The sequence below is a fragment of the Podarcis vaucheri genome (assembly GCF_965113315.1).
Source record: "Podarcis vaucheri genome assembly, chromosome: 14".
Lineage (NCBI taxonomy): Eukaryota > Metazoa > Chordata > Lepidosauria > Squamata > Lacertidae > Podarcis > Podarcis vaucheri.
The window spans coordinates 4,346,046-4,362,208 of record NC_138752.1 but is presented as its reverse complement, the minus strand read 5'-3'; the positions used below and the strand labels follow the sequence as shown (position 1 = coordinate 4,362,208).

General features: G+C 44.6%; 1 protein-coding gene across 2 annotated transcripts in view; it reads left to right on the top strand.

Annotated features, from left to right (window-relative positions):
• The window catches only part of ANXA2 (annexin A2), a 35,784-nt gene extending 20,666 nt beyond the window's left edge, over positions 1-15,118 (top strand). Inside the window, exons 4-13 of one of the 2 annotated variants that reach the window (XM_082198121.1) lie at positions 1,122-1,216; positions 2,549-2,662; positions 7,360-7,450; positions 9,198-9,277; positions 10,502-10,561; positions 11,069-11,162; positions 12,462-12,557; positions 13,166-13,224; positions 13,891-14,013; positions 14,667-15,118. In XM_082198121.1, the coding sequence (XP_082054247.1) occupies positions 1,122-1,216; positions 2,549-2,662; positions 7,360-7,450; positions 9,198-9,277; positions 10,502-10,561; positions 11,069-11,162; positions 12,462-12,557; positions 13,166-13,224; positions 13,891-14,013; positions 14,667-14,726 (872 nt within the window). In that variant the 3' untranslated portion in view covers positions 14,727-15,118. Of the gene's footprint in view, positions 1-1,121; positions 1,256-2,548; positions 2,663-7,359; positions 7,451-9,197; positions 9,278-10,501; positions 10,562-11,068; positions 11,163-12,461; positions 12,558-13,165; positions 13,225-13,890; positions 14,014-14,666 lie in introns of both variants that reach the window. The other variant, XM_082198122.1, reaches the window with a different exon arrangement.
• The last annotated feature ends 1,045 nt before the right edge of the window (positions 15,119-16,163 follow it).

The window sequence follows — 16,163 nt, the reverse complement described above, 5'->3', positions numbered from 1 at the left end:
AGCGATTCTTCCTGTTGGACGGTGTTCCATGGCTCCATATTTGTTTCCCACTGGGCCACCTTTAATGGCACTCCCCTCTCACCTTGCCTCAAGGGAGGGCCACCTCTGTATCTGGAACAGTAGGTAAAGTGTCCATGGTGTGTGCAAGGGGATGTACATAACGTGGACATGATAAGGTCCATGGACAATTTGCCTGAAGCCAGTTGCTAACCTTGTATCCTCCCACTACAGTTCCCATTGATTGACTGAGTTTGCTTATATGCCGCTTTCCCAAAAGGAGCTGTGCTCAAAGCGGCTTACAGCAGGCATTCAAATCATTAGAACAGAGAACACTAGAAATACAAATACACAAAATACAGAACGTGTCAGTAAAGTCAAAATAAGAAAAACCAACAATTTAGCAAACAAAGCACAAATTTAATGTTACAAAACCAAACCAATCCCAATCTAGGCTTAAGTACATAAATAAAAAGCAAAATGAAAAATTGAAATGTTTGTCCCAGCCAGCATCTAGTGGAATGCTCTTTGAAGACAGTGTGGCACAGTGGTTAGTGTCTTAGACTACGGAGACCCAAGTTCAAATCTCTGCTCAGCCACAAAGCTCATTGGGTAAGCTTGGGCCAGCTGCTTTTTTCTCAAAACTAATCAACCACACAGGGTCAATCTGAGGATTAAAGAAAAAGGTTGGAGAACCCTCTGATATGCGCCCTCTGAGCTTTATAGATAAAGTGCAAACAGCCTTAAAGTTTTATTACTTTCAAGTGGTATATAAATTTTGTGAAACAAAAATAAATGTAAAAAACGTAAATAACTTGTATCTCATTTCCACCTGTTATTATAACTGTTCTCCCTGTTTTATACACATTACAAAATGAAATTTTTTAAAATGCAAAAAATGCAAAAAGAAGAAAATATTCAATGTAGAGTGGGCTATAAATATTGCAAATCAATCAGTGTGCATTGTTGTGCTTTTTTTGTAATCTTCTGAAAGTTTTGAGGACTGGGACACTGTTTTTGAGAACCCAGCTGGCCTCGGGTTTGCCTTTTAAATCTTTGCAGAGATGACAACATCCAGACCACTTGCCAACGACTTCCCTTCTCCCTTCTCTCTCCCTATGCAGGTGTGGATGAAGTGACAATTGTCAACATCCTGACCAACCGCAGCAATGAGCAGCGTCAGGACATTGCCTTCGCTTACCAGAGGAGAACTAAGAAGGTACTGAAGGAGGCCAAAAGCTACACTATACTGCGAGAGGTAGACCTCTCCTTCTCCCATCAACTTGTCAGATCCCCTTTTAAGGACCTCTGAGCCAGCGGCCATCACTATACCTTGTAGCAATGAATTCTATAAGCCACAATTTGGATGAGCTTGCCCAGAAAAGCGGCTTAAAAATACTGTCCAGTGAATAAAAGTAGATAGAATTTGAGCTTCCTTTTAAACGTGGTTTGGTGTGTTGCCACACAGAACTGAGCCCCACAGAAGATATCACTAAAATAGTGGCATTAGTGCATTCTCTCCAGGAACTGCTGTGTCCTGACTCAGTAGCTCACAAGAGGAGCCTGGCTGCTGGATCAGGCCAAGAGGCCAGTCTGCTCTGTCGTTCTGTTCCTGCAGCGATTAACCTGATGCCCACAGGAAGCCCACAAGCCCCTCCCTCCCAATGTTGCCCCGTGGGGACTGGTATCCAGTGGCTACTGCCTCCGGTACTGGAGAGCCTACAGCTGTCATGGCTTGTGGCCACTGTAGGGCTGTTGTACATTTCAGTGAAAGACTTGCATGGGAGAACTTGGTTTCAGCTACGTTTAGAAAATGATCATTTCCACTTTCACAGTTGTTAGCTGGTCTCTCGTGTTCCATCCTGGCTTTCCGCAATCGGAGCCAAACCTCCAATTAAGCCAGAGTGCCTAAATGCCAAAGGATTCTAAGAGACAGTGGCAACAGGCAACCATCCAATCCCTCAGTGGAAAAATATGAGTCAGGAGTAGAGGGAAAGGAAATGGATAGATTACTTTTCCTGGATGAGTTTCCTGGAGAAGAAATGTTTCCACTGGGTTTTCTTCACGACATTGCAAATGGCAAGTCAGTTAATGTTCTTTGGGATCAGGAAGGTGGTCCTGATTGTTTTGAAGGCTGGGGATCTACATTTTATGAGAGAGAGAAAAGAGAGAGAAATGTCCACCACTTAAATCGTCTTTGCCCCCGACAGACTCTTTTGTCTCCTTTAAATCTGTCCATTGCATGCTGAATGAACACTTTCCTACTAGGTTTATGAGTGTGAATTTAGTTTGTGTGCTCAAAATTACATGTTCTCTTACTTTTTTTTACACAAAACTCCTTTACCTTCTTGGATGGTAGAATATAACAAGGTATTGGGTTGTCATTTACCTTTAAATAGAAAGATTTTGATCACTTCCAAAAGACCACTGTGTCTCCCCTGCAAATCAGTAGGGAAAAACAACAGATTTAAAGACTTCAGTCACTCAGAGGAGCAAGCACCCAGAAATCTGAAATAGGTACTAACTTTGTCACCCTCTTTCCTGTCTTTAGGAGCTCTCTGCAGCTCTGAAGTCTGCTCTGTCTGGGCACCTGGAGACTACTATCCTGGGTCTGCTGAAAACACCAGCTCAGTATGATGCTTCTGAACTGAAAGCGTCCATGAAGGTATGTGAAATGAGGAACCCCCAAAAGGTTCATCGTTGATGCTTGTCTCCATCACTGAAACCCTTCTCAATCTCTCAGCTCTCACTGTCAAAAAAAACCTTCCTTTATTGAAGGGACCACAAGCCTCATCTACTCCAACTCCCTACACAATGCAGGAATCTTTTGCCCAACGTGGGGCTCGAATCCACAACCCTAAGATCAAGATCACTGAGCTCAGGATGCTTCCCACGTTTTAGCGCCTAGATTGCCTGTGTAACTCAGATCACTGTGTGTTATCGACACTGAACAGAACCCACAACAGTGAGCGTTGGAGTTGCTGTTAAAATTAGTGTTTGAAATACTAGTATTTCTTCATCATGTTTATATCCCGCTTTTCCCCAAGGAGCTCACGGGGGCACATGTGGTTTCCTTCTTCCCCACTTTATCCTCACAAGAACCCTGCAAGGTGGGTTAGACTTGAGAGATTTGTGACTTTCACAGCTGAATGGGGATTTGAACCGTGCTCTCCCAGGTCCTAGTCCAACACTCTAACCGCTACAGCATTCTGGCTCTTTAAAGATCTGTTGTTTCCCCATCACCACTCAGCTGCCAGTGCCAGTAGGGAGGAGGAGTGAGATTTTGGTTCCCACCTAATTCACAGCTCCCAAACTAGTAACTGAACTGAAATGTTTCAAAATTCGCACTTCTCCTAATTTTGTGATGCTGTTCTCCAGCCCAAAAATGTGAATGTTTGGGGAAAGTGTGTATTAGTGAAGGTGACATGCAAAAACAGATTACGCCAGGGGAAATGACTTGCAAAAAGCCTGCGTATTGCACAAAAGTGTGCTCAAAATAGGTATCCTTAGAGAAATTATGCGTGAAAACATACATTTTTTGTGCATTTTTTTTAAAAAAATAATAATCTCAAAACTGATGCAGAAATGGTCCAAACTGAATTTAAACTTGGGGGAAATGAGAAACTGAAATGGAAGGGATTCCACCACCACCCCTCACTCAAGCCCATCATATCAGTTAGGCATTTTGGTCCTGGGGGTGGTACTCAACCAAGTCCTATGCAGTGTAGATGCATTGAAATTCATAGGCATGACAAATGTAGGTTAATTAATTTCAGTGTCTCTGCTCTGAGCAGAACATAATTGAATGCCATCTTTTGTAAAGATCCACTCTTGAGCTCTCCAGCCTGCGATCTGTTTCGTGTAGAAGTGCTCCACTCCTCGGTCTCACGACATGGGCAGGACTTTGATTTTCCTGTCCCCTAAACTTCACCCACACTCCTGGATTGCTCTAGTCAGTACACAGAGTTCTGCCTCCTCTTTTTCTTTATCCAATGCTGCCCTCTGCTGTCTCAGCTCAGCACTGTTGCCAAATGTAGCTTTTAACTTCTTCATTAACAGTTTGCCACCCTGTTTTCTGCCGTAGCCTGCTGTGTCTCAAAGCTTTGTTCAAATGCTTCCTAGCCCTTTTTCTACACATTTATCGGGGCTGGCACTTCTCTTTACGTTGTGGAGCAACCACTGCACACCCTTCTCCTTTGCCTGGGACAAGGTTTTAGGAAAGTCGACCCCCCATTTTATCCTCACGACAGCCTTGCGAAGTTGGGCAGATTGGGAGATACTGACAAGCCCCTGACCACCTCTGGGCCTCCCTATTCCTCATCCAGCACCCAAATCACCCTGTACCACACTGACTTTCTATTTGAAAAAGCTTTTCGAGTTGGACTGGAGAGCAAACAATGTAAAACATGTTTTCTGAAAAACAATCAGCCTTTGAAATCTTCGGGGCTTCCATGTCACAATTGTGGAAGCTCTTGCCCTTTCTTACAGGCTAGAAAACTCCCAGTATTTGTTTTTTTTGCAACACTGTCACAACATAAAATAGAAACATCGCCACCCAACCTCTTTCCCTCTTTTCTTACTAATGTCTCAACAAATGAAACTGATTTGTAAAAATGTTACATGGGGGGGGGGGAAATACAAGAGAAAGACATTGCACACACTTTTGTAAATAAAATTTTTTTAATTTTTTTTTTTAAAAAAGACACTGTCACAACTTTCACTACAGGGGGTTGGACTAGATGACCCTTTTGTGTCCTTCCAACTCCACAATGCTATGATTCTCTGCATGGCATGTTGACATAAGCGAATGGACAGATCTCTGTCCCATGGAGCTTACAGTTTAAACAAGGAGGACAATAGAATGGAGAACTAGTGTGTCAGGAGGAAGGCGAGGCAACGGTTTTTCTCCCCAACATCTTGTTTCCTACACGCTTGAAATATATGTGCAGGAGCATTCTGTTGTTCATGCACCACCACCAGTGGCACTACAATCCAGCAACAGTTTGAACATGTGGCAAGCTCAGTTTCTACAAGGGATGCAGAACAACGTGTTGCCTCCTTGACATTGCTGGTTTCCCAATACTCCTGAACATCGGCTGTGGCAGATGGGAGTTGGAGACCAGGAGCATTGTGAGGGACCACATGGACTCCCCAGTGTACGCTGCTCATCCTGGAGTTGAATTTTAAATATTTTGACACGGAAAAGTATCTTGCGCCCCATCATTTCCAAAGGGTGTTCCCCTCCCCTTTTCTATTTCATTGCTGTCTTAGTCTCTAGAGCCACGTTGCAGTAGAAAACCAAGGAAATTAAATGAGTAACATGGTTGAAAGCACTTCATTTATCAATTATGCATCTAATTCTGAAGTCAAAGGTTGCGTTATTCTTGTTTTTTGTTAAAGAGGCACATAAAATAAGTCTCTTTAATTATGCTCTTTCCTTAAAAGTTCTTCAACATCCTTGCAGCCAGAGCTGCTTTATAAATGATGCCTGATGGAAGTGGAACGGAACAAAAATTAACGATCTTGTTTCCAGGCCTTTGGCGGGGATTGTTTTGACTGAACTGTACTAGGGAGGGTCATTGAGTTCCCAAAGAGTTTAATTAACACCTGATCCCTTTTCATGTGGATTAGTAATTTTCTTATTGTATTAACAGCTTCATAATTGATTTACACTTTACTCCCAGTTAATTCAACTTTTAGTTCAAAGCCGTATTTTTGTATTCAGTTTTATATGTTCAGCATGCAAGGGAGAGAAATCTGCTGATTAAATCTTGAACTTTGATCATTAAAAAAACCCCTCACACTTTGAAATTTATATTTTATAATATATGTCCCTTGAACTCACTCAGACTGTTCAAAATATATGAAATCTGAATATTGGTCTGTCATGCAAAACGTATTTCTGTTCTTTGCTATTAACAGGGATAATAAAATGTCTTTGTCTATTTTTAAAAGGCTCACCTGTATATTGATTCCTGCTCCCCTCCTTTTTTGTGAAAACAATTTTGAGATGCAGTGTTTCTGGGCACTGTGCTTCTTATAGAGTGAAAATCTTTCCTGTTCATTTCTGCTTGTAATCCCAAGTTGTACGGGATCAATTTCAGTCTGTTACCTACAAGGATGTGGACAGGCTGCTTGGACGAGTGAAACCGACCATTTGTCTCCTCATAAAAGGGAACCCGCAATGGGCTTTGTAGGGTGGTGAATGTTCCCCTCTGTGAGTGAGTCTTCCCAGACCCCCTTAAAAAAAAGTCATTAAACCGCTTCTTTAAAAAACCCATAATTGGACCCAGCAATTTTTGCCAATTATTACCCAATTTCAGACCTTCCATTCCTGGACAAGGCAATTGAGTAGATGGTTGCTGAACAACTCCAGGCATGTCTGGAGGATGCGAACCATTTGGCTCCCTTCCAGTCAGAATTCAGACCCCATCATGGGGCTGAAACTACCTTGATCGCGCTGGTCAGTGATCTCTGGCAGTCTAGTGACAGAGGTGAAAACTGTTTCCTAGTTCTGCTGGATCTCTCAGCGGCCTTTGATACCATTAGTCATGGTATCTTTCTGGACCGTTGGGGTGTGTATGTTAGGAGCTGGGGCCACTGTCATACAGTGGTTCCGCTCCTTCCTCCTGGGCCATGGCCAGAAAGTGGTGGGGGGGGGTGAGTGTTCAGACCCCTGGGCTCTCACTTGTGGGGTGTCTCAGGGTTCTGTCCTTCTCCCCCATGCTTTTCAACATTTACATGCAGCCGCTGGGAGAGATCATCAGGGGGTTTGGGCTTGGTGTTCACTAGTTTGCGGATGATACCCAGCTCTACTTCTCCTTTAAATTAGAACCAGTGAAGGCAGTGAAGGTCCTGTGTGAGTGCTCTCCTTCAGAATTCATTTTCAGCCTTGGAATAGATTTTTGTTGGTTTGTCTGAACATACACAATTCTGCAATGAAGGTAGCAAACAAGAGCAGTATTCTGAAACTGACTGTTCAAAGCAGGTTGAGTAGGATATTCTCCTCACACAGGGCCCTACCTTTAGGCAGAGTGAGGCAACTGCCTCAGGTAGCATATATTGGGGGACCAGTGTTCCCCTAAGCTAGCCTGCTGCCCTCAGGTGCCGTGCAGAATGATATATCATGGTTGTTGTGGCAGTAACTGCCAACTGCCTCAGTCTAGCTGGCTTCTGTATGAGGAATGAGGGGAAGGTGCCATCTTGTAATTTGCCTCAGGCAGCAAAATGCCTTGGGCTGGCCCTACTCCCTCATAACATTTTTATTTTGATAACAAGTGGAAGCCACACTTTTTTTGGTTAAAATCTCACCTCACTGAGTATATGTATGTATCAAGATGTCCATTTCTGCTTGCATTTCAGGGTCTGGGAACAGACGAAGACACGCTCATTGAGATAATCTGTTCACGGACAAACCAGGAGCTGAACGCAATCAACAGAGCCTACAGGGAAAGTAAGTTGACCAGGAGGGATGGGTGGGGGGCTGAGTTTTTCCTTTGGGGGCAGATCCACACCGTAGATTTTAAAGCACATTCAGCAGACATTTAAACCACATGGATTTCCGCCCAAGAATCCTGGGAACTGTAGTTTGGTAAGGATGCTGGGAATTCTAGCTCTTTGAGAGGGGAGTCTATACTTTCCATGATTCTTTGGGGGAAGTCATGTGCTTTGGCGGTATGGTGTGGATCTGTCCTTAGATAGATTGCCCTCGGAATGATTTGAGGATTGACCTGCTGATACCTTGATTGATGGGTCCAGCGACACCAAGCATTTTGTGGTAATAGGTTCAGAAGCTCATTTGCAGTCGCAGAGGTGTAGTCAGGGTAAGTACTCAGGGCATGTGAGGCCACTCCCTTGCTGAAGCTAAGTGTCTGGTCAGTTCCTGGATGGAAACCAGATGTATGCTGCCTTAGGTTGCATGACAGAAGAAATGTACGGTATAAATGTCAGAAAACAGAGGAGGGGTAACTTATTTTTCAGGCCTAAAAGTGAGGTGTAAAAGGTCCCAAAGTATTTCAATTTTTGCACCAGATGCAGTGGTAGGGAAAGAGTGCCTAATTTGCTGGGCCATTCTTAGATCTCATAAAAGTCCTTCCTTGTTTTAACGAAGCAAGAGTTAGGAGGAGGTGAGATTGTGCAAAGCTGGTGGTGGCTGCATTAATTGGCTTTTAAAATAAATATTTATGTGATAATGTTTCTTCATAATGAGGAGTGCTTGGGGCTTTTAATGTCTTAGAAAATGGGTGGGGCACAAGTGAGTTGATGAAAGTTCTGTAGGCCATTGCTTCTTTAGTTGGAAGGACTGTGAACCCCACACAGTTCTAGGGTCAGGAGGGTCCTGTGGAGACGGGGAATCCGGGGGGGGGGTGGACACAAGAAGCCACTGGAAGGGACAGTGAGGGATATGTGCTACAGAAGCATGAATATTTGATCACAGGATGCCCTCTTCAGTTTCTGAGACCTTCACAGACACTTTTGCTAGACACTTGATTTTTGTTTCATACAAAGACTGACTTCCACACAGGGCCAAATTCTGCACTGGGATCTAGGATGAAGAAAACATGCACATGGGTCTTAAGCTCAGCTTTTCCTTTTGACAACTTGGCTTGAGCTTCCAGAGGATAAGTAACTGGGACTTGTTTCTGAGTGGATCTGGACAGGATTGCTCTGCCAGTTAGAAACAACAAAAGCAACCAAGGGTTTGGGCTCTTATTCTGCTTAGCAAGTCTCAGTCCCTTAGAAAAAGGAAAAAGAATGATCTCTTTGAAAACAATTGGAAAACGGAAATGAAAAGTCTGGGTCAGTCATCGTGACGAACCTTTTCTGTCATTGTAAAAACAAACCTATGTGGGCACCCAGCTTGTGTGATCTGTCACAGCTTGATTCTACTTTAACAAACCTCAGTTTCCAGAGTTCGTATGTAATGAGTTACTGTGGTTTGAAAGCAGAGGTTTTGCAGTTTATTCCTATTCTATGTGAAGGAGGGGAGGGCAAGAATTTCTGGTTCAATTTTTGAGCTGTAGTTTCCTCTTTTGTCTGAACTCAGAAAACTTTTCTTCTAACTGTGGATAGCTAAAAAACTAGGATCGGGCTTGTTTTTGTAACAGCAGATCATGATTTTTCATTATGGCTGAACTGGGCTTCAGAAATGTTAGTAATAGAGCCTGCTTAACCAATCTTCCTTGATTTCTTTTTTTTAGTGTACAAGACTGAATTGGAAAAAGACATCATCTCAGATACATCTGGCGATTTCCGCAAGTTGATGGTGGCTTTAGCTAAGGTAAGACTCTTCTGGTCCAACCCCCTTTTTCCTCCGTTTGCTGCAAGTCATGGTAAGAACTCGATGTTTGGCAGCACTTGCACTTTGGAACTCCTTGCCTATTGACATCTGACAGGCACCTTCACTGTACCTTTTTCAGCACCTGCTAAAAACATTTTTGTTTAGACAAGCCTGTCCAGAGTGGTGGCGTTTGTGGTGTTGTTGTATGTTTTAATCTGTTTTTAGCTTATCACTGATTTTAGTTATTTTTTGAATGTTTTAAATAGCTGCTTTTAAATGTCTTCATTGAAAATTGTATTGTTTTATGAACCAACCTGGACTCTGCAATCACCACCCAAGTCCCTTCTTCATAGGCCTCCTCTGCAAGAGGTCTGGAGAGTAACAAGCTGAGAACGGGCCTTTTCTGTGGTGGCTCCCCAGGGAGGCTTGCACCTCCATTACCCATCTTTAGGTACCAAGCAAAAACATTCCTCTTCTCTCAGGGCTTTGGCTAATTAAACAATCTATGGCCTTTTAAACTGCGAGGAGTGTATGTGTGTTATTGTTTCAGTACCAAACAAAAACAGTAACACCCCCCCCACCCAGTTTAAAAGGCCGTAGATTGTTTAATGAGCCAAAGGCCTGGGAAAAAAGGAATGTTTTTGCCTGGCACCTAAAGACATGTAATGTTATGTGTTTTGATATTGTAAACCAGCCTGCGATCCTTGGATGAAGGACAGAGTAGAATTATTATTATTATTACAAACCGCTTTGAGTTTTTTTCTTAGAATCCAATGGCATATGAATTTCATAAAATAAATAAATAAAGGACTGTGGCCTAAATGTGTACGGGATGCCACACAGAATTTGAAATTAGCTCTTACGGCCAGATCTTAAGGCTCCACTTCACCCTTGAGAGCCAATAGCCATAACATCAACCCCCCACCCGTCAATCAACCACCGCTAGCATTATATTACCACAGTATGTGCTCTGAGAAACAAGCTCCCGTGATCTGTAACAAATGGTACAAAAGTTGAAACATTGAAAATACCGATGCTCCCAAATGTCATAACTAGATATATCAAAGGCTGTAGCCCTCATGACTCTAAAGCTGTCCCCAGTTCCTAAATCCAGGCAAGAGCGTTCGTAATATTCTGCATACTTCTCTTCTCAATGAATCCTGGAGCAAGAAGTGTTCAGTGGTTGTATATCTGAAACAGCTGTTTGTTTTTCTTCTTTAAAAGGGAAGGAGAAATGAGGATGCTTCCGTGGTTGATTACGAGCTGATTGATCAAGATGCCAGGGTAAGTAATGCTGAATACTGACCTCTTTTAACCTCGTATGAGGGCCTGTTGAAAAGCTGCCTCCGACCTCCCCATGTGTGCAAAGTGTCAACTGTTCCACAGTATCTGAGCAGACAAATGCACTTCAACTGTAACAGCTCACAATATGCCCAGTCTGTTGCAGTGCTCACACGTTCCAGAAGTATTTGACCTGCTGTGAGCCCTTGCCGATAACCAGGTTATAGACCAGGCTTCTTCAGCCTAGGCCCTCCAGATGTTCTTGGCCTACAACTCCCATGATCCCTAGCTAGCAGGACCAGTGGGCAGGGATGATAGGAATTGTAGTCTCAAAACATCTGGAGGGTCGAGGTTGAGGAAGCCTGTTATCGCTCCAAACCACCCCAGCAATATTCTCAATACAATAAAGTGAAACTATCCATAAGAGGGTGGGGTGCTGGGAGTCTTGTAGCTCTGCTGCCATGGCAGTGGCCAGGTATCTGACACACAACTTTTTCATCCCAACTGCAGGACTTGTATGATGCTGGTGTGAAGAGAAAGGGAACGGACGTGCCCAAGTGGATCAACATCATGACTGAAAGGAGTGTCCCCCACCTCCAGAAAGGTAACATGCAACTCCAGGCCGCTCCAGAGGTGTGGGTGGGTGAAGCTCAGGTCTGGTGATAGAGGATCCTTTTCACTTGCTTGTGGCTTTCTCTGCTGGCCAGGTTACAACTGGAGGAGAAGCAACTTTGCTCCACAACTTATCTTTGGTTTCATAATTGCACCCATAGCTCAGTGGTGGAACATATGCTTTGCAAACAGATTAAGAGCATACGAGAAGCCTGCTGGATCAGGCCAAAGGGGTCAGTCTGGTCCAGCATCCTGTCCTGTACAGGCCAACCAGATCCCTGTAAGAAACCCACAAGCAGGATGTGAGCTCAGGAGTCCTTCTCCCCTCCTGTGGTTTCCAGCAACCGGTACAGTGGTACCTCGGGTTACAGATGCTTCAGGTTACAGATGCTTCAGGTTACAGACTCTGTTAACCCAGAAATAGTACCTTGGGTTAAGAACTTTGCTTCAGGATCATAGCTGTCAACCTTTCCCTTTTTTAAAGGGAAATTACCTTATTCCAAATAGGATTCCTTGCAAGAAAAGGGAAAAGTTGACAGCTATGTTCAGGACGAGAACAGAAATCGTGCTCTGGCAGCGCAGCGGCAGTGGGCGGCCCCATTAGCTAAAGTGGTGCTTCAGGTTAAGAACAGTTTCAGGTTAAGAACGGACCTCTGGAACGAATTAAGTACTTAACCCCAGGTACCACTGGGGTTCTGCCCGTACACTGAGGTCCAGCGCCGAGGGCCTTCTGGCAGTTCCCTCATTGCGAGAAGCAAAGCTACAGGGAACCAGGCAGAGGGCCTTCTTGGTAGTGGCACCCGCCCTGTGGAACGCCCTCCCATCAGATGTCAAAGCGATAAATAACTACCTGACATTCAGAAGACATCTTAAGGGAAGTTTTTAATGTGTGATTTTAGTGTATTTTTGGTTTCTGTGGAAGCCGCCCAGAGTGGCTGAGGAAACCCAGCCAGATGGGCGGGGTACAAATAAATTATTATTATTATTATTATTATTATTATTATTATTATTATTATTATACCACTGTATTCTGAAGGTGGAGGCAGAGCATGTCCATCCTGGTTTGTAGTCTTCTCCTTCTTCAGTCATGGAGGCAGAGCATAGCTGCCATAGCTAGCAGCCATTTATGGCTCCATTCTCCACAAGTTCATCCAGTCCTCTCTCAATGCCATCCCAGTTTGTGGCCCTTGTTGCCTCCTGTGGGAGTGAGTTCCACAGTTTAATTCTGCGCTGCGCGGCTTTCTTTTCTTTCTCCTGACCCTTCTCTGTTTCCATTGGCTAAACTTTGCAGTGTTTGAGAGGTACAAGAGCTACAGCCCTTACGATATGCTGGAGAGCATCAAGAAGGAAGTGAAAGGAGACCTGGAAAATGCCTTCGTTAATCTCGGTGAGTACATGGACAGAGGCAAGAGGAGCTGACCATCCCAAAGGGTGTTGAGGAAGGTCAGGAGTTGGGTGCTTCTGGGCAGAGGTGTCCCAAGGGTCCCTTGTGCCCTTGGCAAGGAGCTGTATTGGTGCCTCCACCCCCAAAAACATCTGAGGTGGCCTGGACAGGAGGAGCGCGCCTCCTCAGGGCTGGACAGGGCGCCCGTACCGCTCTCTGCCTGGAGGCTGCTCTGAGAACCCCTTTCTGTTCCCCTCCTCCAGCAGCTTTTTAAAAAAGGACTGGGAAAGGGAGGGAAGAGGAAAAATCCAGGCACTAATTCTTAAATAGTATGGGGCGGGGGGTTGTGTGTATACCAGCTAGGGTTATTTTCTGTTAGGTTAGGAACTTAAGAGGAACATATTCATATCCATTAGTTAAATCAATGCTGATTTAACTAAACACTGCAGTGTTTAAAAACTGGATATTATTATTTTTTTAGCAAAATAATCCTTTTGACAGGAGGGAGCAGAAATGTGTGTGGTGGTGGTGGGGGCTATCTACTTTTAAACTTTTAATAGTTGATTACAGGTATGTATTTTAACCCCATGTGAATGTTTTTTTCTCCACAGTCCAATGCATTCAGAACAAGCAGCTGTATTTTGCGGACCGATTGTACGACTCAATGAAGGTAAAATACCCGAACACAGGACAGGGGCACCCTCCTGTGCAATCCGCATTGAGATTAATTCTGTTCATGAGGTCTCCTGCTCAGTGATCCTGTGCGCTTCCTGCTCATCTGAGTGGGATTTCTCTTGGAGCACCCCAGAGGCCTGTGTCCGCTTCCTGCACCAAACGTCCATAACATTGTTGTCATATCATTAAATCACTCCCAGAAACCATGCCTATTTTCATTCTGGGTTCTGAGATGGGTCAGGACTCAAGTGGGGCTTGATCATTCCGTTTTCAACTTAAGGGTTAATTCATTTTTCAGTAAGTATGGAAGTGTTGCTTAGCAACTAAGGAGGCTGCATGATCCTTGGTGAGGACACATATGCTCTGACTGTGTAGCTGTGAGAGAATTTCTCCCTGGATGTTAAGTTGAACCTAACCCTGCTTTAACAAGGCCTGCCCTTTAAAAAGAAAGAAAGCTCTGGTTTTCCCCCGCTTCTCAAGTTATATGTTGCTTTGTTTCATTTTCCTCAGTAAAGTGTTATTAAGATTTCTTTTCTCTGGATTCCATCTGTGTTATTTTACTGACTGCTAACAATTCCCACCGCCCAAAAAATGCATTGCAAACAATCAAGTTTGATTTTAACAATGAAGTTTAATTGTGGAAAATAATTGTTTTTTTCAGGGCAAAGGAACCCGAGACAAGGTCCTGATCAGGATTATGGTCTCCCGCAGTGAGGTGGACATGCTGAAAATTAAGAGTGAATTCAAGAGGAAATATGGGAAGTCCCTGTATTACTTCATCCAGGTGAGTGGCCGTGTTGCAGCAGATCTCCTGTCAGTCACAGCAGAGCAGACAGTATCAGATCACCCCATGGAGAGCTCAGTTGTGTTGAGCATGGGGCTGATAATGCCGAGGTTGCAGGTTTGATTCCTGTAAGGGACAGCTGCATAGTCCTGCCTTGCAGGGGGTTGGACTAGATGATCCACAGGGTCCCTTCCAACTCTGCAATTCCATGCTGGCCATGTGGCGTGCTTCTGCTCAGGATCCCAGCCACTCCATTTCTCCCCCCCCCCACAAGCCAGGCTTCTGTGACCACTGAGTGTACTCAGTCTCCATTCTGCTGTTTTGCATAATCCACCCCCACAAAACATTTTTTTCCCTTTTGTACATGTACATTGTACATTTTGTACAAGCCTTGGAATCCCTCCCCCACCCCAACTTGCTGGTATGCCCTGAAATTCTTGGCATGGTGCAAGAACACACACATGGGGAATTTTGGAAAACACAGGACAACTTATGGCTGCCTGCATGGAGTGGTGCAGAATAGAAGCCTCCCTTCTTTTTTGTATCATTTTGGGGGTTCTGATGATCCCCTGACAGTGTGAGGAGAGTCAGGGCCAGGCTGGCCCTGCGGAGAGTTTTGGCCTAATGTCTCTTTCCCTCTATTCCCCTTACAGCAAGACACAAAGGGCGACTACCAGCGGGCGCTCCTGAACCTGTGCGGAGGAGAAGATTGAACACTGTGATGGGAATGGAAAGAGTTCCAGCCCCGAGATATGCTCCCCCCCTTTTTTTTTACCCTGCTTCAGCCCAGCCCTGATCTCCTTTGCAGAACTAGAGCCATTGGCATGATAGCCTTTGCTAACTCATCTTCCCTATCCTGTCCACTCCAGGCGGATGCTGCTGGTTGCTTTTGTATCATTCCCTTCCTTGGCTCAGGCTTTGCTTGGCTTTTACCCAAGTAGCTAATCTCAGCAGAAGTAATCAGGCCAAAGGAGTTAACATTCCAAAGAGAGGGAGGAGGAGAGGGAGGCAATCCTTACATGCACAGTGGAAGATTCTGCCTCTTTTTGTGTGCAATGTTCTTGTTGGAAAGCCAAATAAAATGGAATTTTTACTTTAAGAAAAACACAGTGTGCTCTTGTGCATTCTTCCAGAGGAGGAAAGTGTCAGCTTCCTGGTGTAGCAATAATTACCTTGTAGGATTCAGACACTCCCCCTTCTGCGCATATTTAAAAAATTGCTTCATATCCCTCCTTTTGGTGTAGCCTCCCATTCACAGCAACAGACAGTAAGACTGTTTGACAGTGGAATGGACAACCTTGGAAGGTGGTGGAGTCTCCTTCATCAGAAGTTTTTGGACAGAGGTTGGGTGGCCCTCTGTCAGGGATTCTTCAGCTGTGATTCCTGCATTGCAGGGGGCTGGACTAGTTGACCCTTGGGTGTAATTTCCAACTCTGTGATTCTAAGGAACTAATCCAAACCACTCCTGCTTTGCTTTAAGGTAAAGGGGCCCCTGACCATTAGGTCCAGTCATGACGGACTCTGGGGTTGCGGCACTCATCTCGCTTTATTGGCCGAGGGAGCCGGTGTACAGCTTCCGAGTCGTGTGGTCAGCATGACTAAGCCGCTTCTGGCGAAACCAGAGCAGCGCACGGTTGCTCGGTCCCAGCTCCTGCCAACCTAGCAGTTCAGAAGCACAAAGTGCAAGTCGATAAATAGGTACCGCTCTGGCGGGAAGGTAAATTGCATTTCCAGCTTTGCATTAGATGAAAGTTAATTTATGGTAGACTAGTGGGGAGTGCCTGGTGCTGCCCAGGAATTTGTAGAAACCCCAAAATACTATGTTTTTTAAATGGATGGTGATTTTGTGAGTTTGGACTTGTCATGTAAATGACTGGGTAGCTCAGTTGGTTATAGCGCGGTGCTGATAATGCCAAGGTCACAGGTTCAATCCCCGTATGGGACAGCTGCATATTCCTGCCTTGTAGGAGGTGGAACTAAATGATCCTCAGAGTTACTTCTAATTCTACAGTTCTATGATTCTATGCCAAACACTGGGTGAAATCATGTTTTGGTCTGCCATCTGGATTCAGCATGGTGCCTGGTACCCAAACACTGATGTAGATCCTCACCCCCTTCTCGGGAACCCCCATGCCAAGTTTGATGAAGAT